The sequence below is a fragment of the Topomyia yanbarensis genome, chromosome 1 (assembly GCF_030247195.1).
Source record: "Topomyia yanbarensis strain Yona2022 chromosome 1, ASM3024719v1, whole genome shotgun sequence".
Lineage (NCBI taxonomy): Eukaryota > Metazoa > Arthropoda > Insecta > Diptera > Culicidae > Topomyia > Topomyia yanbarensis.
In genome coordinates, this window is record NC_080670.1 from 200,406,567 (window position 1) to 200,429,449 (window position 22,883).

General features: G+C 36.5%; 1 protein-coding gene across 2 annotated transcripts in view; it reads left to right on the top strand.

Annotated features, from left to right (window-relative positions):
• Positions 1 to 22,883, top strand: part of LOC131687645 (neurobeachin) — a 186,763-nt gene that overhangs the window by 96,731 nt on the left and 67,149 nt on the right. For both annotated transcript variants that reach the window (XM_058971732.1, XM_058971740.1), the window contains exons 2-11: positions 9,340 to 9,571; positions 9,933 to 10,129; positions 10,204 to 10,325; positions 10,424 to 10,670; positions 10,745 to 10,891; positions 10,958 to 11,341; positions 11,739 to 11,879; positions 11,951 to 12,087; positions 12,153 to 12,222; positions 12,287 to 12,430. In XM_058971732.1, coding sequence (XP_058827715.1) covers positions 9,340 to 9,571; positions 9,933 to 10,129; positions 10,204 to 10,325; positions 10,424 to 10,670; positions 10,745 to 10,891; positions 10,958 to 11,341; positions 11,739 to 11,879; positions 11,951 to 12,087; positions 12,153 to 12,222; positions 12,287 to 12,430 — 1,821 coding nt within the window. The remainder of the gene's footprint in view (positions 1 to 9,339; positions 9,572 to 9,932; positions 10,130 to 10,203; positions 10,326 to 10,423; positions 10,671 to 10,744; positions 10,892 to 10,957; positions 11,342 to 11,738; positions 11,880 to 11,950; positions 12,088 to 12,152; positions 12,223 to 12,286; positions 12,431 to 22,883) is intronic.

Genomic DNA, 22,883 nt, shown 5'->3' on the forward strand with positions numbered 1-22,883 from the left:
AATCGAATTTAAGCTGGAGCAAAAAGATTATTACCTAAAAAATGTAAAAAAAAACTTTTGAACAGATTTTAATCCCACACGGCCTTAAAAAACGATCTTATTTTTATAAAAATAATACAAAGTTGGAAACTCTGCTAAATGTTTTTTCCACAGTTTTAAATTTTGGTTGCTGCTAGTCAAAATTGATTGATCAAAATCGGAGCTGAATTAATTCTTTTCGAAAACAAAAATTTAGATCATCTACTCAGGGAAAATTAAGCTTTTCAGAGAAGATTCGCATCTTTCAAGTAGCAAAGAAAAATAGTCGGTCCCAGGTGGCCACCTTGCGATGACAAGATACTATCATTTCACGTTGTTAAAGTAAAAAATATACAAACGAAAAAATCATATTTTTCAGAATTCCACCCTTCACTCGTTTTTTTTTGTAATTATATGTCATTACGATATCGAGAATTAAAAATCACAGAAAAACAAGAATGCTTTCATTCAGATGAGTTCCACCAAAGTAGTCGATTGGTTCACGAATAGTCGTCAGTAGTTTGTTGTAGTCTCACCATTTTGTAGCGTTAAAACGACGTAGCCCGCAGAGGAGGATCGAAAGCGAAGAAGTCACAGAATAGTTGCTTACCTGAAAAAGGAAATAAAAAATAAAGAGTTAGTCTAATATTAACTGTCAGGGGGTCGGTGTAACATATATTTGTTTTTTGTTTCGATAATAGAGGTTTCAACGTTTGGGTAATTTTTTTCTGGATAAGAAAAATTTCTAATCATAAGTGCGCAGGCTGTAGGTAATGTAGGTAAAGTAATCGACTAACCAACTACGCTATGCCCACTCCATTTTTATTTTTATCATTATCATTTTTTATTATATACATCGAATCTATTTTGAACGACCCAGAAGAAATACTATCCTCATGTAATTTTTGAAACTAATTGTTATAATTTTTTCCTTCATCATGTAATAATTGCTCTGGGCAGCCAGCTGCCGAGAATTTATGAGATATGTCGTTTGCTGTGTTACCACCATAAGCGAAATATGTAAATTAAATTTCGTATAACCGACCATAGAGAGGGTAGCTTATTTTTTTATTTAATCGAATACTACTCAAAGGGCGAACAAACATTTTTTAATTATTCATTGCGTCGTAATATAACAATGATTGGGTATTAAAATGAAAGCTAGGTCTATCAAGTGTGTCATTTTGCACAAAAAATTATAATTTTTATGTTATTTAAATTTTTATTCGATCGATTTTGATCGCTTTTATAATTTTGATCGTTTTTTTGGAGGAAAAAATTGATCTCATGAAGGTGATTTACGTACAGCAAAGTTGCCAATAATCTGCCAATTTTCAAATCGAACGCTCCAAAAAAGTTTTAACACGTCGAAAAAAGTTCCTATGCAAATTTTGAGCTCAATCGAACTTGATTTGGTCGTAGCTCAAAAAATTCCACCCACGAAAAAATATTCTTTGAAATTTAAAAAAAAAATACGTATTTTTTATGAAAAATGTATTAAAATGTTACGAAACGTCGAGATCTGGTGTAATGTCGGAAATTAAAAAAAATCTAGATTTCCTTTAACCTGGTGCCAGAGTCCCAAAGGTTGCAGGTTCGATTCCTGCCTCTGGGGGAATTTTGTTCAACATAATTGCTTTCGCTTAACTTACCTTTCGATCTGTTTTTCCCCCCTTGGATACCACCAAAAAAAGACTTGTATATGGTATTATCATTCACGCCTAAAAACCAGAAAAAAATTGTTTAAGTCGAACAGCGTGTTCGCTTCCGTCACGTCTGTTAACTGGGCAAGTGAACAGAAATCGACAGTCTTCATTAGCTCTGTCATCCTCTCAAGTACGATGTGTAATGAGCTAGAGTTAGACACCAGACGCTAATAAAATCCCTTACGCCTCGGTATCTAGCGGAAAAATTTATTTTGATCAAATGTGCTGGGTGGCAGCTGCGGTTGTGATCTCGATTTATAGGTAGGGTACGATCACTGTCGCCAATGCGATAATCATGTGTTCGTTCTGGGACGTCATCATATCCCAGAGATAGCGTAAGGGTTTGTGCATTGGACCAGAGTCCCAAGGGTTGCAGGTTCGAACCCTGTCTTTGGGGGGATTTTTCCACATAAATACTTTCGCTTAACTCACCATTCCTATCTGTTTTCCCTGATGGATACGGCCAAAAAAGCTAATTTTGAATATTTAAATGTCCCACAGGGCAAACTTTTTTAGCAAAAGCAGGGATGAAAGACCACGCAATTAAAGTTCTCACAAAATATCTATCCATTTTTCTAAAAAGGAAATTCCGAGATGATGATACATGGCCTAGACGTTTCGTGCATTTCGGCCAAAAAAATTAAAACCTGCCTTTCCAAACCCAATTTCCAATTCAGCTCAAAAAAGTCCTGTAAAGGCAACCTTCAAAATGTGTTTTCATGCGTAGAAATCTTTCATCTTTGACCACTTGACTCTTATCTCGTCTCTGAATAAACTCAAATTTTGCATATACTTTTTCGATTTGCTAAAGCTTTTTAGGTGTTTCCGGTTGTAACATTCGATAATCACCCTCATAGCTCATACATACTATTGGCGGCACCGTAATACAGCTGCATCATGTTCGTAATTGTGTCATGATCACTTTTAAAACAAACAGAGAATTGATTGCGAACAACAACATGCTATACGGCATCGAGTTATAGCAACGCTGAAACCAAGATCCGTGTCGATATGGATATGGCTAACATCGAAGTACGTTTACACGATTTAGCACCGCGCACTACATTAAACTAAATTGAAAAATCCAGATCGATGTACGGAGAAGTGCAGCAAGTCAGTGATGGGAATAAGTTCAAACAAATAGCGTTGTGCCCCTACCCAGGACAGATTCCTATGTGTCACTTGTGTAACTAGACGGTGCCTGATGGGAAGTCGTACTTCGAAGCCGATAAGTCTAGTGCCTCCAAATCAACAGCCAGCACCACAAATAAAGAAGTAAATGTCGATGAAGATCCATTGTTGGTATCGAAATACCGGTACTGTATAAATCTAGTTACCGGTATTTTCAGTACTGCGCAATCCTCTAAATCATTCTGTGGTTAACGGAAGATCCACTTGCTGCTTTCCCTTAACTCGTGCGTTTATGATGTAATTGCGCTAACCGAAACCTGGCTTCGAAAATTTTCATTTATAACGTAGAATTATCCTCAAACTATGCCACACATCTCAGTCTTGGGAGATAATCGTTTGGAACAAGTCGTGGTTCGTAGTGAACTGCAGGAACAATAATTTTATATTTGCCTTTCTGGGTCATGGAACAATGTTTATTTGGGATTTCTTGACAACTTTCCTTTAAACTAATAATTCAATTTTTGGTCTTTCGACTTAAGTGCCAATACCTTATTTAGGACTGGTGGTATTCAACGGGGAAAACCGATCGGAAATGGTGAGTGAAGCTAAGCGGTCATGTGAAAAAAATTCCCCCCAGAGCCGAGATTCGAACTCGCAACCTTTGAGACTCCCGCCCAATGCACTAACCCTTACTGCTTATGTCACCATACCCAGGGATAGCGTCTCAGTCTCAAAGGTTGCAAGTTCAAATCTCGCCCCTGGGGGGAATTTTTTTCACATGATTGCTTAGCTTCACTCACCATTTCCGATCGGTTTTCCCCGTTGAATTTTCCTTTACTTTTTTCTTCCTGAGAATCTGTTTTAAAATTCTAAAAAAAACGTATCATTCATGCATTTCTAATACATTTGGCTTTAAAAATCCGAATTCGATTTTTGGTGTTGTTAACGAGTGAAAATTTTTGAACTATGCCTGTTTTGCGTTACCATCATGTTCGATTGAGCTCAAATTCAGTGTTGAGATTGTTTCGAGTTGCTAAAACTTTTAAGGTGTTTGTCCGGTTGTAAAACTCATCTTTTACCTATTGGCGGAACCCCAATACAGCTGCATCACGTTCGTAATTGTGTTCTGATTTTAGAACAGGCGGAAAGTTGGTTGCGGAAAATGACATGCAAGACGGCGTCAAGTATGGCATCGTTCAAACAAAAATGTCCATGGATGATGCTAATATCGAAGTACGTCTGCGTGATCTACCATCGAATACTAAATTAGGCAATATTGAAAAATTCCAATCGAAATACGAAGAAGCGAAATCTGTTACCTGGAGAAAAATTTTCGCGGCGTTCCTGTGATCAATTCAAAGGAGAGCAAGACGTGTCAGTTCTGTAACCAGGCGGCACAGCAATGAAGCCGCTAAAAAGATTAACTTGTTAGAACCAACACACAGGGGGTGAGCCTAGCGTAGTGGGCAATTCGATTGCTTTGTACGCAGCGCACCTGGGTTCGAGCCCCAACCCCGGGGTTAGAAATTTTTCATAAGAGATTTTTCTAACCCGAAGAGGCGAATGACTTTAAGGTTAAAACCTCTATAATCGAATAAAAAAAGAACCAACACAATGATGCGTTTTGTATCCCGGAACCAACTGCCAGTATCAACCGTGAAGTAACAACGATTGCGCCTAGTGCCTCCAAATCAACAACCAGCCCCGCAATCGAAGAAGAAAACGAACGGTGAAGACGGTTATACAATAGTGACTTACAAGAACAAGAGATAATAAAGAACCTAAAATCGTGAATGGGCTTGTGGTACCGGTACTATCGTTACAGAAAAAAATCCGTGTATACCGACTTATTGTTGGTACCGAAATACCGGTACTGAATAAATATTAGTACCGATAGTTTCGGTACTTACTAAGCAAAACTTTTGATGGAGGAATATAGCCATTCTAACCTTTCAGCACATCAGCAAGGTGGCATTAGAAGATTAATAAATATAACTCCCGTTAAACGTGGCTGAAAATTTAACCTATTGGTTCAAAAATAATGACAACTACCTTTTATAAAAAATTTTGTGTTTAGAACTAGCACGAATAAAATAATTATTAGTATTAGTATGTAACCTAAATCACACCTGTATTCATTTTATTGTTAAAAGTTAATCTATAAAAAAAACGAACACCGACTTAGTACCTGGCCTCGATCCGATAAGAGCACGAAGGGATCTGAACTGCGCTAGTAATCAACGTTGTTTGAATATATGGAATTAAGATTCAAAGTTAGGGAAGAAGGAAATGAACAACATTCTTCAAATAATAAATTTCACTTTTCCGTATTTCAACGTACTTCGTTTAAGTTAGTGTATGCTGCTAATCGACGTACCTCGATTTCCTCATCATCCCATGTATACGGGCACCTTTGGTCAAATATTGTGTTATATGCGTATTGTGTTACATGATGTTCTTCACAATGTGATGCTTTTAGCCTCGGCTAAACTTCTGAACGTTATTAGTACTGTATTACGCCCATTATGTGACCACTTTCGTGAGAATACACTCCGTTTTCACCTTTAGCAACTGTTCCACCTAGCACATGTTTGGTTTAATTTTGGAGTTTGTTTAAAGCCAGTCGCAGTGGTAATTGTCGTAGTAGAGGCTCTTTTCTCTTCTGTAGCTTTCTTAGCTTCCTGTGCGGTCGGGTGAGCGACGCTGTACTGTTTGTGCAGTGGATAAGTAACAAAGCAGTAGAAATTGATTGCTTACTTTGTTGATAGCTATATCAGCATTTTTTGTCCTTCTAGTATGGGCTAGATTAGAAGGTAAACTGAAGCATACGATAGCTTACCGATGAAAGTGTATTTTTGAATATTTAAGTTGACTCCGATGTTCTTTTTTGACAAAAATAATCCAGTACCTATATTTTACCTTCAGTGCCGCAGAATCGGCACTCGACAAAAAAAATGTCGGTACCCTAATTGCATATAGGATTTTCGGTCTAAATATTAACTTATAAATAAAATGTTTGTTTTTCAACCAGAGCGTGAAATGCCAGTTTATAGGAGAATACGAACATTTAATATATTTGTTGTATTTTTCAATGTGAATCCTTGAAAGCAAAATTGTCGTCGTAGATCACAAAAAATTACCTAATTCCCAATGCCACAGCAAATCGTCTTTGAAACGTTTGTGCCCGAGACGACAACTCTATGATTTTATGATTCCTTCAACGTTGCTCAATGGTGGAACTGATTTTAAAATTTAATTTTGTTTTGTGAAAATAGTGGTCACATCAGAGCTACCCAAAAAATGTAGACATTCGAAGATGTGCTGATCATTTTCATGCATACGATATATTGAGTTAAAAAACACAGCAGACAAAGTCGATGTCAAAGCTAAGTCGGTCTGTGATGGGGCTAGAACAATTTCACGGAAGGAAATTGCCTAAAAAGGTAAATTTTAAAGAACCCTAGCATATCGTTAAGAAAAAAAATAGTTTGCAGATGGAGAATATTAAATTTATGGAACGTATAAAAATAAATGAAGCCCAATTTAGAATATTACGCTTATACAGCCGAGATTTATATATCGTTAATTTGTAAGAAAGAAACACAGCTCATGTTAGAAAGAAGGAAAATTTCCACAGATTTTTATAACAATGACAACAAATGTTTAAAATACAAGAATAATTATACAGAAACTCAATTTAAGACAAGTTAATGGCATTCGATTGTAATTAAATCATATTCATATGTCTATTATTGTTATTCGGTAAAACAATAGTATCGACAGAAAAGCATTCTTACAAGTAGCATTCGGTTCAACAGCCTTTTTCGACCAAACGATTACGTTGGCCTAACGACCCGTTAGGCTAAATGAGATTCAATCGATGGCGCTTTCGACCGAATTACGGTCGATCAACTAACTCGTTTGGCCAAGTAGCATTCGGCCAGTTGATCTTTTCAGCCAAATGGAAGTCGTCCAAACAGTATTCGGTCAACCGGCAGTCGGCCAGTACCCCATGGTATAAAGAATGTCTCGTTTACGTGGATGAAATATGCATTGAAATGTAGTGTTAAATGATAATTTTAACGTCAGCCTGAATTTGGTGTGCATTCCGTAGCGAAACTTGACCTTCTGTATGGATAGATTTCGCAGTCAATTCTTAGTGCTCAGGGCTTGAGCCACGACACTACTGAACACGAAGAATCTTTCACAATGAATCTAACTGAACACAAAGAATGCCGCCTTACTCCCTGAAACGCCAGACTTAGGCTCTTTCTCGAACAATGTATTTAATAATTATTGCTTTATGATTTGCTTTCTAAGTCTTTTATATATAAATCAAACGACTTGGTTTTGAATTATCCGACGTTTCGGCCCTTTTTGGCGGCTTTTTTCGAGGAAAATATCTGACTGTATTTTCCATGAAAAAGACCGCCAAAACGGCCGAAACGTCGGATAAATCAAAACCAAGTCGTTTGGTTTATATATGTAAGACTCAGAAAGCCAATCATTAAGCAAAAATCATCACAGTCGAACAACAAAAATACTTTAATAATTAATTCTTTGTCCTATGAGGAACAGTTCATGCTGCAAATAAGGGAAGAAAACGTATTGCTTTATTGTTTATATAATAGATGACAGGATTATCTTTTAAATAAATAAAATTAATAAAGATTGATGGAAAAGCTTGCTAAAATGATTATATTAGCATCATATAATTGTGGTAATGTTTATTGGAGTCATACCAATATTTCTATATTACTCATTCGATTCAAAATTGAACCTTCTTTCTCGGAAGGTCTCGCAGTCGATTTTAACGTGTATGACGATTTCGGGGTCTGTGCCACGTTTCCTCTTAGCTGTGAATGACATTTAACACGTGTCCTAAATTGATTGAAGCTCTATATGGAAAATGAATTTATTTTTTCATCCGCTTAATAGAAAAAACTATCACTGTTTTCGAAGAGCCCTAAAGTTTTGAAACAAAAAAGAGTTCGAGCGCAGGGTGTACGAATTTAAATGTACCGTTTTCGATTGTTTTTTGTAAAATGAACATTTTTCTTGTACACATACGTGTATTACCCAGAACCCCAGAACAGCTCATGTTGGAAAGAAGGAAATTTTTTCAGAGATTGCTTAGAATAATAATTACAAGTAGTTTAATAGAGAATAAATCAACAGGTATTAAGACAAATAAGTCGCATTCGATTCTAAGTAGATCATATTTCATTGGTCAGTTACAGCTATTCGGTCAAATAATCGTATCGAAAGAATGGCATTCGCATTTAGTACTATTTAGTGCAACAGCCTTTTACAGTTAAATGATTCACTTGGTCTAACGACCTTATCGACCAGCATGAATGACAAACGGCATTCAAAAAAAATGTGATTTTTTATTTTAAATCGTTCAGCCTGAATTTAAAAATACCCATCTGTTACTGATGACTATCGATTCTGATCACGTCATTGTTTGAAACCTACCGGAGCTTACCATTCTCATCACGTACGACCGGTTAATGGGGAAAATTGTAGCTCCAGGCTGACCTAGTTTCGCAATACCGATGGGAAGTCTGATAAGCTATCTTTCCCAGTATCCGAACCCGTATTATCACATATAGCATCTCTACATATATCTTCCTAAAGGGGTGATTTTTAGCCTTTTCGAAAGGCTGTCCAAGAAGGGGGAAGGTGTCATAAACCTACTTTTCAACTGAAATTTAATCTATGTTTAAGACCCCGGGCGCGTTGTTATTATTTCGACATCCACTTCACTGTGTCTAGTTCAAATTACTCTTTTCGAATTTGCGGGATTATAAAGTAGGAGGATTGGTGGATGGGTGGTGGGTGGCGTAAATGTGAGTGCTTGTAGTGCTCTCTTAACTAGAGCACTTGCTATGCGATGTGTCACATTCATTTGTTTTGCATAGAGAAAGCGCTTCGCGACCACGACCTTTCCCGTTTCAAACACATGCACACATTTACGCATGGAAAGAGCATCCGCGTGAGAAGGAAGCGGTTAAGGGGGGAGCGTGTAGTAGTTTGCTCACCATCTGTCGAAAGTGGAAGTTTAATTGCAGAACCGCTTTGGCTTGTGCGCGGTTCCCAGCGGGAAACTGCTTCGTGACACCGACTGGGGAGGGTAAAGTCAATGATATATTTTAATGATTAGAAACTGCAGGCTGAAAAAAATACTTCCTCAATTATGTCCTACAAAATCCACTTCGGGAACCAACTGTTCCGGGAATCGCTTCAGTTTTACATAAATTGCAGCTTCTGGTAAAGGCAAAATGCCGACTATGATCTAGGCTCTACCACATCACTAATGACAGTGACAATAACGACTCGAGTCAAAACCCCACAGTTCTGTACCATTTTGAACGCGACCGCCTTAACAGTAACTCTCCAGCATCCTTTCCGGGCGGATCGTGAGGTGATTTTTTCCATTCATCAAATATATAATTTTTTCTTTTGTTTCTCTTTGCTGTAGCTGGTCGGCGGCGAATTCGACATGGAGCTGAACTTTGTCGTCCAGGATGCACAGAACGTGAAACACATGCTCGAACTGCTGGACCACTGTCCGGCTAATCTGCAGGCCGAGGTGTGGAGCGTGTTCATCGCTATCCTGAAGAAGAGCGTCCGGAATCTGCAGGCTTGCACCGAGATCGGACTGATCGAACACGTGCTGGCGAGGTTGGCCAAAGCGGAACCGATCGTTGCCGGTGAGTGTTGGAACAAAAATGCTATTATAGTGCTAGAATTCGTGTTTCGAATTGGTCTCATCAGTATCCGTTAGCAACTTAATGCTGGACTAAGCTAGCGCCGGGTTGACGTCAATTACAAACACGGACTCACAAATTGTTTTCCTGATCAAACACCTAGTCAAGAGTGATGTCCTGTAAGAAAAGGAGTTCTAGTATCACTGTTTTTGTCTGGTTCTAAGTTGGTGTCGGTTTCTGATAAGACGAAATCGAAACGCAATTTCCATGACTAATTTTCTCCTTAGGGAGAAATATAACCTAGTGACTATTGTAATCTCCGTAAAATTGATTCTGTAACCGAGTTTATTGCCTTCCTCCACAGATCTGCTCATCGAAATGCTAGGGGTCCTGGCCAGCTATAGCATCACGGTGAAGGAACTGAAGCTGCTGTTCGGTGCCATGAAGGCACTCAACGGTAAGTGGCCTCGCCATTCGGCCAAGTTGCTCAACGTGCTCAAGCAGATGCCGCATCGGAACGGACCGGATGTGTTTTTCAGTTTCCCGGGACGAAAGGGATCGGTGAGTTGCTGAAAAAAATAACGCTGTCTCAAATTGAGTGACACATTTTGAATCGTTTCCCCCCTTTCCATCAGGCAATCGTACTGCCGCCCTTGGCGAAGTGGCCATACGAAAGTGGGTTCACCTTCACCACCTGGTTCCGGCTAGATCCGATCAATTCGGTCAATATTGAACGGGAGAAGCCTTATCTGTACTGGTAAGTACGAACTATACTCTCGAGGTCCCTGAGAAAAGGTAAACCTTGATCGTTCATACTCTAATATTGTTTCTTTTTCTCTGTCTCAATCCGTCCAGCTTCAAAACGTCCAAAGGCGTCGGCTATACGGCTCACTTCGTCGGCAACTGTCTGGTGCTAACCTCGATGAAGGTCAAAGGCAAGGGTTTCCAGCACTGCGTCAAGTACGAGTTCCAGCCGCGCAAGTGGTACATGATCGCGATCGTGTACATCTACAACCGCTGGACCAAGAGTGAGATCAAGTGCCTGGTCAACGGTCAGCTTGCCTCCAGCACCGAAATGGCCTGGTTCGTTTCGACCAACGATGTAAGTAGCCCTCCTTCATGAAGTTGTCAATGATCATCTAATTCTTCCATTTTATCCACCTCATAACAAACCAGCCATTCGACAAGTGCTACATCGGTGCCACCCCGGAACTGGACGAGGAACGAGTGTTCTGCGGCCAGATGGCCGCCATCTATCTGTTCAGCGAAGCACTGACGACGCAGCAGATCTGCGCCATGCATCGACTCGGGCCCGGCTATAAGGTAACCCAGTATCTCCGTTTCGACAACCATCACCCACTAATTAAAACCGTTCTTTTGTCAAAACAGTCCCAGTTCCGGTTCGACAACGAGTGCTACCTGAACCTACCGGACAACCACAAGCGGGTGAGTCACGAGTCCTTCTCGTTGCTGCTATCCTCGTCTTCGTCGTCGTCGGCGGTGGGGGGTGCTGCTAGCGCATCCTCTTCCCTGTCGCCAACGCCACCGGCTCCGATCGAATCCAACATCCATCGGAATCTGGCCGCCAATGTTGCAAGTGCCAGTGCCAACGCCTCCGGATCCACCTCCGCCAACGCTAGTTCTAGTTCCGCTAGTTCCTCTTCGCTGGTTAGCAGTGCTGCCATCGCGGCCAGTGCTGCTGCTTCCGGTGGCAGTGCTGGCAGCGACGGCACAGCGCTCGATGCTGCCGGCGAAATGTTTGATTTTGCATCTGTAAGCATGCTTTTTGTGTTCTTTTTGGGTTTCTTAGGTTTTAAGTTTAGTTTTCTCGTCCTTTCCCCGGTAAACGTGTAAGCTTCCGAATGCGCGTCGAATAGCTAGGTGGTGTTGGAAAGGTTTGTGTCGCGGCTAGTGAGGGGATCGCATTTCGATCTGTTGGAATTGTTTGTGATATTGCATGGAATATCTTATTCGTTTAAGTTAATGTTCAGTATTATTTGTGTTAGCGATTTTCTTTAGATTCGAAACAATCAATTTGGATGAAAGAAGATTGCTAAAATACCATAATTCAGTAGTTTAGAAATTATACTATAATGTGCCCTATCAGTTGATAATCCTACCAAAAAGGGTACTATTCCAACCTCATTAATCCGTCTCCTACTCGCATCAGGTCCTGTATGATGGCAAACTATCCAGTGCGATCGTGTTCATGTACAATCCCGTCGCAACGGATGGCCAACTGTGTCTACAATCAGCCCCGAAAGGCAACCTGTCCTACTTTGTTCACACGCCGCATTCGCTGATGCTTCAGGTAAGTTTTGTTTATCAAATGCTATTTATTTCTAAAAAACTACGAATCGGTTCGTTTCCTTCCACCACCAGGACGTCAAAGCGGTGGTCACCCACTCGATTCACTGCACGCTCAACTCGATCGGTGGCATTCAGGTGCTGTTTCCACTGTTCTCCCAACTGGACATGCCGTACGAAGGTACCGACGTCAAGAAGGATCCCACGCTGTGGTAAGTGGTGCTCTTGTTTTGGCCTCACTTGATCGTTTATAAAAATTATATAATATATGTTTCAGCGCCAAACTACTCGGATTCATCTGCGAATTGGTGGAAAGTTCGCAAACCGTTCAACAACACATGATTCAGGTATGTCTTTTTTCTTCTGACCCACTATGAACTAAGTAACGGATCTTCGTTTCTTCCTATTTAGAACCGTGGCTTCCTAGTGATCTCATTCATGCTGCAACGTTCCTCCCGCGATCATCTGACCTCGGAGGTACTGGGCTCGTTTCTGAGTCTCACCAAGTATCTGGTGACCTGCCTATCGGCCAACTCGGATCTTCTGCTGAAACAGGTACGTGTCGCTTATGGCCCAGTTTGGTCGTTTACGATTTTTCTCTCAAAATAGCTATCGATCGCTATCGGATGATCAGTAGAGAAACCAACCCATCGACACACTCCCCAAAAAAAGAAAATTCGGAACACCGTATTCGGTTTGCACTGTCTACTAGCACGCGGTTAGAGCGCTGATCTATCTCACTGTGCGATTAGAGCGAAGCTACACGTGGCACACGCACACTTGAAACGCGATGAAACACACACACTCTGTTAGGGTAGCTTGCTTGTAGGGACAACAGTACGAAGGAAAATGTTCAGTAGTCGATGCTTCCTTGCGATTATTTTTTAACATTCTTCTTGAAAAGTTCCAAATTAGCACAGGATAAGATGGAGCTTCCCGGAAACGTTCTTGGAACTAAACGGGCTTCACATCAAAAACAAAAGTAAAGAAATATGAAAATACCTATTCCCGTCCAGGCAATCGAAGCAGACGAAAAACACACGCACAGAAGCTTGCACACACGCTGTAAATAGTTTCACTATCGCTTCTGGTTGTTATGGTTTGTATGCGTATGAACCTAGCAACATTGCAGCTAGACCGACACATACGTCACTCACACAGGCACAAATGCGTGTAGGTAGTGGAAAGCGAGCTATTTTTTTTTTAAATTCCAAGAAGTAATCAAATAGTCTGTTTATTTCAAACTTCTTTTGGCTTATTCCTTCCTGGATATGATCATCCTGAAAAAGAGCCGAAACGTCAAAAATATATTTTTCCGTTGAACTCTATTTAAATCGCACAGGCTGTTCAGATTTACTACCTTGATTCGAAATTATAGGGCCTCGTTCGTCGATACAGTAGAGCACTTCAACACACACGCATACAGTAAACCGAATGGGCTAGTTTTTGTAAGATTTGTATCAGACAGCTGAAATAGAGTTGTCTCAGTTGTATATTAATATTTATATAACTCTATACACCTATGAAAAATGTTTTACTTACTGTTGTTTAGTTGTTGTCCTGTGTTTTCAAACTATATAGTCGATTGACGATTTAATGTCGGTAACAAATGTGTCAAAATTTTCCCACAGACACCACAAATTGCGCTGAACATTTCTCATACGTCCATCTAGTTTTTGTAAAGAAAGGCCGACATTTGACAAACATAGCCTCATTCCGAACAACGAGCACATCTGCATTACCGACGTTAGATCACCAATAGAACAATGTTTGGTTTCCTGAGCATCATTACGTTTTGCACTAATGCATGAAAAATCAACCAATTTTAATTTTTGTTGACTTCTGTTCAATTTCAAAATTTGCATGTGAACGAAGAAAAAACGGCATCCATTTTGTGTGGTTATAATGATTCATTTTCGTCGTTTTCCGTAGAAGCGCGGACTGAAATTTTGACGCTAAATTTCTAGCTAGATCCCCGGTTGAAACTGAGGACTAATTATTTTTCGAGAGAAGTGAAACTTTGCCCCTGTGACCATTTACTACTGGTCCATTATGGTTGGAAAACATCATTAGGTGATTTCGCTTCGCATGTCACTTTCCGAAGCGAAAATGTTTTGATATTTGGTTCCAGTACTGACAAAATCGTGTTTCCGATCGCAACTACAAATTGCCTGCCGAACAATATAATTTTGAGGAGTTCTTCATTTACCAAAAACTCTTCAACGCAGTACATTTTTTTATTTTCTGAATATAAGATTTCGGTAGTCTCTTACCATTTTTACTATTTTCGGATCTTTTATTGGTTCAGTTGTCTTTTTTGTTTCTTTTTTTTATCTGTAGCCAGTCGGACGATCTTTGAACTATTTCTAATATGTCGAATCAATGAAAGTAAATTCCCTTTTTCAATCTTTTTTAATCTCAATACATTTTTGGGACGGTGGGATTTTTTGACCTAAAAAGAGGGCTACTTATCCTAAGAGTAAAACGTAGAGTAGAAACAAAGAAAAACAACTGTTTATGTCGTGGTTCGGATTCACCCCGTCAATAGCTAACAACTAACTGGGCCGACAGGTTAGACGTAAAATTAACACTTTTATCGTAAAATACACTTGTTTCGATCATGATTTGTGATTTATCTGTGCCGTTTTCAGAGTGAAAAATATTGCGGCATTTATTATTTAATTTGTCGTTAGTATGTTCAGAATGATTGAAAATGAAAGTAACAAAAAAATGTGATTCAAGATGATTAAAAATATTGAAAATTAATGGAAAAAAGAGAAAAGAGAGAAAATGAGAAAATAACATGAACAAGATAGAAACAAATGAAACAGAGAAACTAAAAAATGCAATAATAAAGAAAATTGATCTGTTGAAACAGAGAAGCAAATAAAAAATGACGAAATGAAAAAATTAAATGCAAATAAAAAATGAAAATGTAGGAGAGTAAAAACATAAAAAAATGATAGTAATGAAAATGGACAAAATTATTAACATGAATAATAAATAATACAGATTAATAATAATAATGGAAAAAGAAAGGAAAAATTGTGCAATGGAATATCGAAAAATAATTATGAATGGCAGAAAAAAAATATATCGTTTGGAGAATTAACAGAAATGGTACTATTAATAGAACTGACATAGGAATGAAAAAGGGAAAACTGAATATGGAAACAATTAAATGAAAAACAATGGACAGTAATGAAATAATCTAATAGAGAATGCGAAAACAAAACATTCAGTAAAGGAAAATAATATAGAATTTAAAAAAAAAAGAGAAATTATAGAAAGTGGAAATGATGAACTAAATAATGGAATAAAAAAGAATGGAAAAAGGGAGCTAAAATTTTTACAAAAAAAAACAATAATTAAAATATAAAAAAAATAATATGAAAATGAAAAAAAAAGGAAATGGGAAATCTTAAAGCAAATAAAGAGAAACCTATGTGTACACACACCGGAAAAAATATAAATAATAAAATAGTAGCAAGAAGAAGGAATAATAACATTAAAAAATATAAAAAATGAAACTCAACGAATCACAAAATATACGAAAAATATAGAATCAGAAGATATGAAAATAGAAATAATTAAGGGAGATTTGTAGTTTGTTTTTGTAGCATCAGTTATGATGAGGGGAGGCGGGGAGCTTGCTTCTTGATTTTTTTAAATCCATTTTAAAAAGGACTTATATTTGTCTTCATTCTAGTACCAGCCATGCACACACCCTAGATACACATCTCAAAAAAGTTTATAACGATCGCTTAAATGTAGTGGCTTGGGAGACTTCCGCAAGCTTAAAAAATTAATGCAGAATTTAAATTGGGATAAACCGCTGCATTTATACATAGGTGCATAAAACCTAACTTAAATTATGTCATTTTTTTGTGTTTCGGATTCTCCTCGTCACATTGGCGTGTAAGCCACACACAGTTTCGATTCAGTTTGGTCCTCGTTAGTAAAATAAGAACTTCTGTGCAAACCGGGACATCAGTCTCGAGCAGTCGTTTACTGTACACATAAGTTTTGTGTCATTTTTTGGATCAAGTGTCTAACTGGCGACCCAGTGAGCTTAGAAACATGAGTAAAAATGAAAAGTACTACAATTGGAAATATTGGAATAAATTAAAAAAAAACCGGAAAAATATAGAAAAATATCAAATTAAACGAAAAAAATCGAAAAAAATTTAAAAAAAATGGAAAATATGAAGAGCATAAGACAAAATGAACAGTGAAGGTAATGAAACATTACACGAAAGAATAAGAAAGAAACATTAAAAATGAACAAAAAAATTGAATAACGAGAAAATAATAACACATAAAAAATAAAATAGAAAAATTATAAAAATAAAACAGCAACAAAGAATCCAAACAATTTTAAATTTCACAATGACACAATAAACAAAATATCATTACTAAAAAAACAAAAAAGATCAAATGGAAAAAATATTGTAAATTAAAAATCGTTCAAAATATATAAAATGATGCAAATGGAATCTAATTGCTCACAAACAATAAATAACAAAGCAATAGAAATAGCAGGAATAAAATAATAACAATAATATTCTTTTGGAAAATAGAAAATAATTTAAAGAAACTAAGCTATTGAAAAATAAAATATATAAATAAAGGAAACAATGAATAATAAAAAATATAAAAATAAAATATATAGGAATAATAGAAGGAAATTGATACATGTGGAAAACGGAAGAAATATCGAACGAAATGAATATGAAAAATGTAAAGAATGCAAGAAATAAAATAATAAAGTAGAATAGAACGAATGAATGGAACATAAATATCATTAAATAGTAAAACAGAAAAAAGAAGAACTATTTTTATGAAAGTGGAAAAATATACAAAAGGATAAATATACAGAAGTGGACAAAATAATATAATGGAAAGCAATACTAGAAAATAAAAATGGAAAATAATTCAATGAATGATTTAAAGTTTATAGTTTATAGCAGACTCCAGGTGCACGCACACCGTGTACGTATATGGTGCTCGGTTTTGCAGATGTTCACCTGCAAAACCAGAACCAGAGCGAACAATGTGTGCAATGTTCATTTGGGAAGACCTGTTTATAGTATTTTGAATTTCTCTAATTAGCCACTAGCATTGAATTGACACCACTTAGACGCTTCATAAAAAAAATAAACAAAAATGCAAAAAACGGACAATTTTATAAATCGAGCTGAAAAAATAAAAAAATAATAAGGGACAGTTAATATATTTAAATTAATGAAATGAATTTATGAGAAATTCAAAAAATGGCAAATAAAAAAAAAGATAATGATAGAAAAAATAATATAGGAATGGACTAAATAGAACTTAAAAAATATGGTAAGAATGCAAAAAATAAGAATAATGAACAAAATAACAGATAAAACAGTGGAACAGTAATAAAATATAAAAATGAAAATAAAATATGGAAAAAGAAGAATTCAATATTAATTCTTCAAAAGGGCTAATGAGATTTTTGCAAACAATTTTTTTTTCGCTCATTACTCCGCTGCCGAGTTGAATTTCTTGAAAAATACACTTGAATCAACATATTTACCCTTGGTAGAATCAATTTCAAATATTTTCTGTGTTGAAATTATAACAAAATAAGAGAAATCAGCAAAACAAAAGTTTGTTTACAAATCTTATTGGCCCTATTCAAAAGTTGATATGGAATTGAAAAAAAAACATTAATTCAACATAATACTTAATATTTAAGTAATATGATAATAGAAATAAATTGTTAAATTGAAATTAAGAACTGATAAAATCTTTCTCGAGCTTTCACTGTAGAAATAAATAATGGAAACGAAGAAATAATAAACATCGAGCTTTCACTGTAGAAATAAATAATGGAAACGAAGAAATAATAAACATCGAGAAGTAAAATAACGGTGAAAAAATTGCATTTGTAAGAAGTGATAAACAAATATAATTTAAATCATTTTCCCTTATTAAATTAAGAAACATGAAAATAGTGGCAAAATAGAGAAAATGAAAACAATGGAAAAAATATTGAAAAATGAACAAAAACATGAATATAAAAAAAGAAAACACGAAAATGCTCAAAAAGGTAACAATTCAAAAAATAATGTGAAATATGAAAAAGAGAGGCAATGATGCACTAAAAATAAAAGCAAATAAGGAAAAGAAAAATAGGAATGAAAGTGAAGAAAACAAAAAATTAAAATAATGAGCGTGAAACCATGAAAATGAAAATTTTCATAGAATAGAATAAATAAAAAGTAGAAAAATATGATAAGCTAAAAAATACAAAATATTGAAGAGATAAAAATGCGTCGAAACCAGAAAAAAATCATTAATAATAAGAATAAAATCAACGTGAAATGGGAAAGTGAGAACATTTCACGAATAACAAAATTGAGAAGATATCGAAAATGAATTGTAAGAAGGATGGAAAAAATAATGAAAATATTTATAAATAATGGGGAAAGAAATATTAGTAGCAAAATTATAAAATAATATTACTGAACATAGAAAAAAATAAAAGAAGAAATGAAGAAGAAAAAATGTAATGAAAATGAAAAAATGGAATATTTTTTTTTTTCCGAGAGTTGTCCTACTGGAGCTGTAGAGCTAGGTTCTCGGAAGGGCTCCCCGTCAGAATCACATACTACAATTTGCAGACGAGACAGGCAATGTCGCCCAATAAAACACTGCAATAGGCCAATTGTAGCGGGCCGTGATTCTGAATGTGATATTCATTGTACGGTTCAGGCATGTGCGGGCGTAGGGACTCGGAATCGCGTGTATCATCGCAAAGGTCTCGAACATTTGTACGTTAATGTGCTCGATCGCGTGTGCGTTTGCATGTCGCGTGTGCTAACGTGTAACTTCGCGTGCATAAATTCTATTTCATAACCGTGTGCCTTTCGCGTGTGTTCTAGAATGATCGCGCGCGGATCGTGAATCTGATACTTAATTTTTTGTGTACGGTTCAGATTCCAGAAGGAAGTGGGTTCTTCCATATCATTAGAGTTCCCAATCATGTCGTCGTAGAACGCGTGGTCTAGTGGATATGAGCTTTATTTTTTTTTGATTGGTCCAACTGAATGTATGGACCTAAATTGCTAGAATGAAGGTTAAAGATTTCCGGACGTGACCGATTCATGATCGCGCATTTGCGGGTTGGCGTTTGAGATCGCGTTTGTAACTTCGTAAGTACTAAAACGTTCACACAATTGCCGCAGTGTTATCAAGTTTACGCGATCGCGGGCATAGGTGTGCGTAGATGATCGCGAAGGGCTTAAGCGTTCGTATGTTGACGTGTTTGTCGCGTGTGCTCGCGTGTATAAATTCGATTTTGAAACCCTGCGGCAATTCATATATTCGCGGACCGTCATTCTGATCTTTAGTTTTCGGTGTACGGATCACATTCTGACAGGGAGAGAGTTACCCCATATCACTAGAGTTTTCGGTCATGTCGCCATGGAACGTTTTGTCTAGTGGATATGGTAGTTATTTTTCAATTTTATTATTTTTTTAATAATTAACAAGGACCTAGATTGTTTGTACCGAGGATAGATACTTCCGGACGATCCCGATTCATGATGGCGCGAGCGCGGGAGTTTGTAGGTTGACACTTGAGATCGTGTTGGTAAGTTTATGAGTGCTGAGATTTTCACCTTATCACCGGGGTGTAATCATGTTTGCGAGTTCGTATGTTGCTTGGAAAATCGCGAGGGGCTCTAACGTTTGTGCGCTGACGTGATTTTGTAACGTGTGTTCTTGAATGGTTGCGCGAACCGTGAGTCTGATATTAAATTTTCAGTGCGCGGTTTGAATTCTGGCAGAGAGTGGGATCGTTTATATCGATAGGGTTCCCGGTCATGTCGCCATGAGACGTGTTGTCTAATAGGTATGGGCGTATTTTCTTAATTGGTCCAGCTGAAGGCATGGACCTAGGCTTCTAGGAGCAAGGATAGACTTTCGGACGTGACCGATTCGTAATCGCGTGCACGATGGCATTTTTGTAGGTTCCCGCTGAGACCGCGTTTGAGAATGTGTGAGTGTTAAGACGTTCACTATCACCATCTTTGTTGACCCAGCTGAAGGCGGGTGTAGAATGGCAGTATAGGACTCGAAAAGAAGAAATAAAAGACAATATATGAGAGACGTAATAGATTAGATAGGTACAAGATACAGCTGAAGTTATGATCATCACATGAGACATACATTAGTACTTCAAACACTACTAATACTTGAATAGCCAATCACCACACATAGCACATCCTTTCTCAATTATCTATTTGTTACTGGTTGATTGTTGGTTATGAGCTGGTGAATAGAGGAAAGGTATAGAACAGACAAAAGGCTCATATCAGCCCTCCCGGCCTCCTCGACACACCACTATCGAGGCGTATTGTAATCAACATCTTGAAGCGGGCTTCTTATATAAATCAAATCCTCAGCAGTCATAATGTTTGGTGGATTATTAACATGAGAACTAATTAACCTCTAGTAGTAGAACTTGGTGCAAATAAAAACTAAAAAGAGCGAAGGTCCTTATATTTAGATAACTCTATTGAATATATTGTGGCTTGATGATGTTTACAATACCGTCAATCCCATCAACCTGCGAGAGGGAAAATGAAAAAATGGAATATTTGAAACAATACGTATAGTAATAATGGAAAAATAACGACATGCCATGATATACAAAAATAGAAAAGAATTCTGAAATTAAAGTGAAGAGAATAAAAAGTTTAACAGAGCGGAGCAAATTAGAGATGAGAAAATGGAAAAATGTAATAAATTGAAAATAAAAAATAAGAAAAATAAGCAGGACTTGGGAAATGGTAATACAGTGAAGATCTGTTTTTATCAGACCTTTGTTGAATTTTAGACTAATAAAACGGGGACATTGACAAGATCGGGACATTTATTTTTCATCCTTTTTAATGAACCGAAGCTCTTAAAACATTCTTCCTTAGTCCCTAGATATGCTCAAGAATGGATTTACTCGAATTTAACTTGGTTCGTCAGCTAGAGCCCATCATTTTCTTATGAGGCTGTCAAAATCGGGGGCTGATAAAGTCAGGGGCTGATAAAATCGTGTCTTCACTGCATTACAACATAATCAACCAAAAGTTGAGTGAAAGAATAAAAAAATATAAAAATGCATGTTAATAAATGTAGAGAAACAGTATTCATATAAATAGTGGCAAAACAGGAAAATAATGATAACGGAAAAATAAAAAGAAACAGTAAAACACAACAATGGAAAATTACGTTACTGAATAAAGAAGAAAATAATATTAGTGTGAAAAGAAAATATATAATTAAAATAACAGAACATTAAAGTAAACTTAAAGTGACGTCAATCCTTTACAAAAAGCAGGAAAAATTAAATTTTTGGTGAACATAGAAAAATAGCAAAATTATATTACAATTCAGAAATAGTAGAAAAATATTATTTTGATAAATATATAAATTAAATAAATGCTGAAATATGTAAACAAGTTGTTTTTTCCAGCCTGAATATTTGACACGGCATTTGAAAGGGCTAGGGGTATAGTTAATTAAAAGTGGTTGAAATGATACAATAGAAAAAAAAAAAACAAAGAAAAAGCAAATAGTTAAAATAGAAAAAAAAAATTGAATATATGAAAAAATGAATCATTGGAAATTTAAAAAAAAAACAATAATATTGAATTAATAATCGTAGTTCTCGAAGAAACTTTTCAAAAATGTCTTGTAAAACAAAACAAAGTAATGAAAAATATAAAATAATGTATAACTTTGAGAACATAATCAAAGTTAAAATATAAAAGAACTAAGCAATAATAAGATAAATACGTAAAGCATAAATAATTGACAGAAATTTAAACTGGAAAGAAAAAATGATTTTTATATAAAAAATAATTATGGAATTTGCGTTCGTCACAGTCCGGCACTAACTTGTAGCCTGACGCTTAACGAAAAAAATTGGATGCCAATCAGAAAAAAAAATTATAGTAAGATCAATGAAATATAAAAAATAAACAATAGAAAGGTATATTATCGAACAGAATAAAATAATTTTTTTTGTTATTTTTTTCTGGCTTTAAGTTGTCGAAACCTGTCGTCATATTAGGACAGTGGAAGCAAAATAATAAACGAGTCTAACGATGCTAGGTTTGAACCCAGTCACAAGACACAGTCCACAGTCGTTCATAGCCTTTATTCCACTTTTCGTTACTTTGATCGGTTGGCACTAAATAGTAATGGAAAAATTTAAACAAATGGAAAGAATAATAAAGGGGATAAACAAATATAAAACATTGGAGGAAAATGAAAAATATGGACATGATAAATAATGGTAAAGATGGAAATAATAAAAAAAATTGTTAGTATAAATAAGAACAAAGTAAAAGATTAAAAATAATAAAGCTTGACAAATATAACAATTGAAAAATATTAAGAGTGCGTAAAGTAATAAAAATGGAAAAAATAACGAAAACGTAACTAGGCAGGATTCAAACCTAACAACCTTGACACAGGTGTCTTTGTTTCTTACTCGTGCTTTGCACTGCTTACAGAAAATATTATTAAGAGAGGAGGAGGTGCGTGAGATAGTTTATCCTCTTCAATCTGGGGAAAATTGTACCTAGATAACTGAGTACGGATTGTTTCATTTTCGTAACAGGTTAGTAAATAGTCATGTTTGAGTTCTTTTCAACTATTAGCTAGTAATGTTTACATCTACCCGCTGGGTACTACGCTAGTATCCAGTTTCCCGCACACAGTGTTCATCTTTCGGTTAGAAGGACTGAAACGCATGTGCTCCTTTGGGTATGCAATCTTTACGGAAACGTCTAATTGCTCCTTTGGGGGAAACATTTTTTCGTGACATACGGCACACCCGAAAAAAAAACAGACGCTGGTAGACGCTAAATGAATTGTAAACAGACCTGTCACCTGATAGAGCACTACACATGGACGAATAATGGTTCCATTCGAGAGCGAAGACATCAACCACCAGTTAGGCCGGATTGTGTTC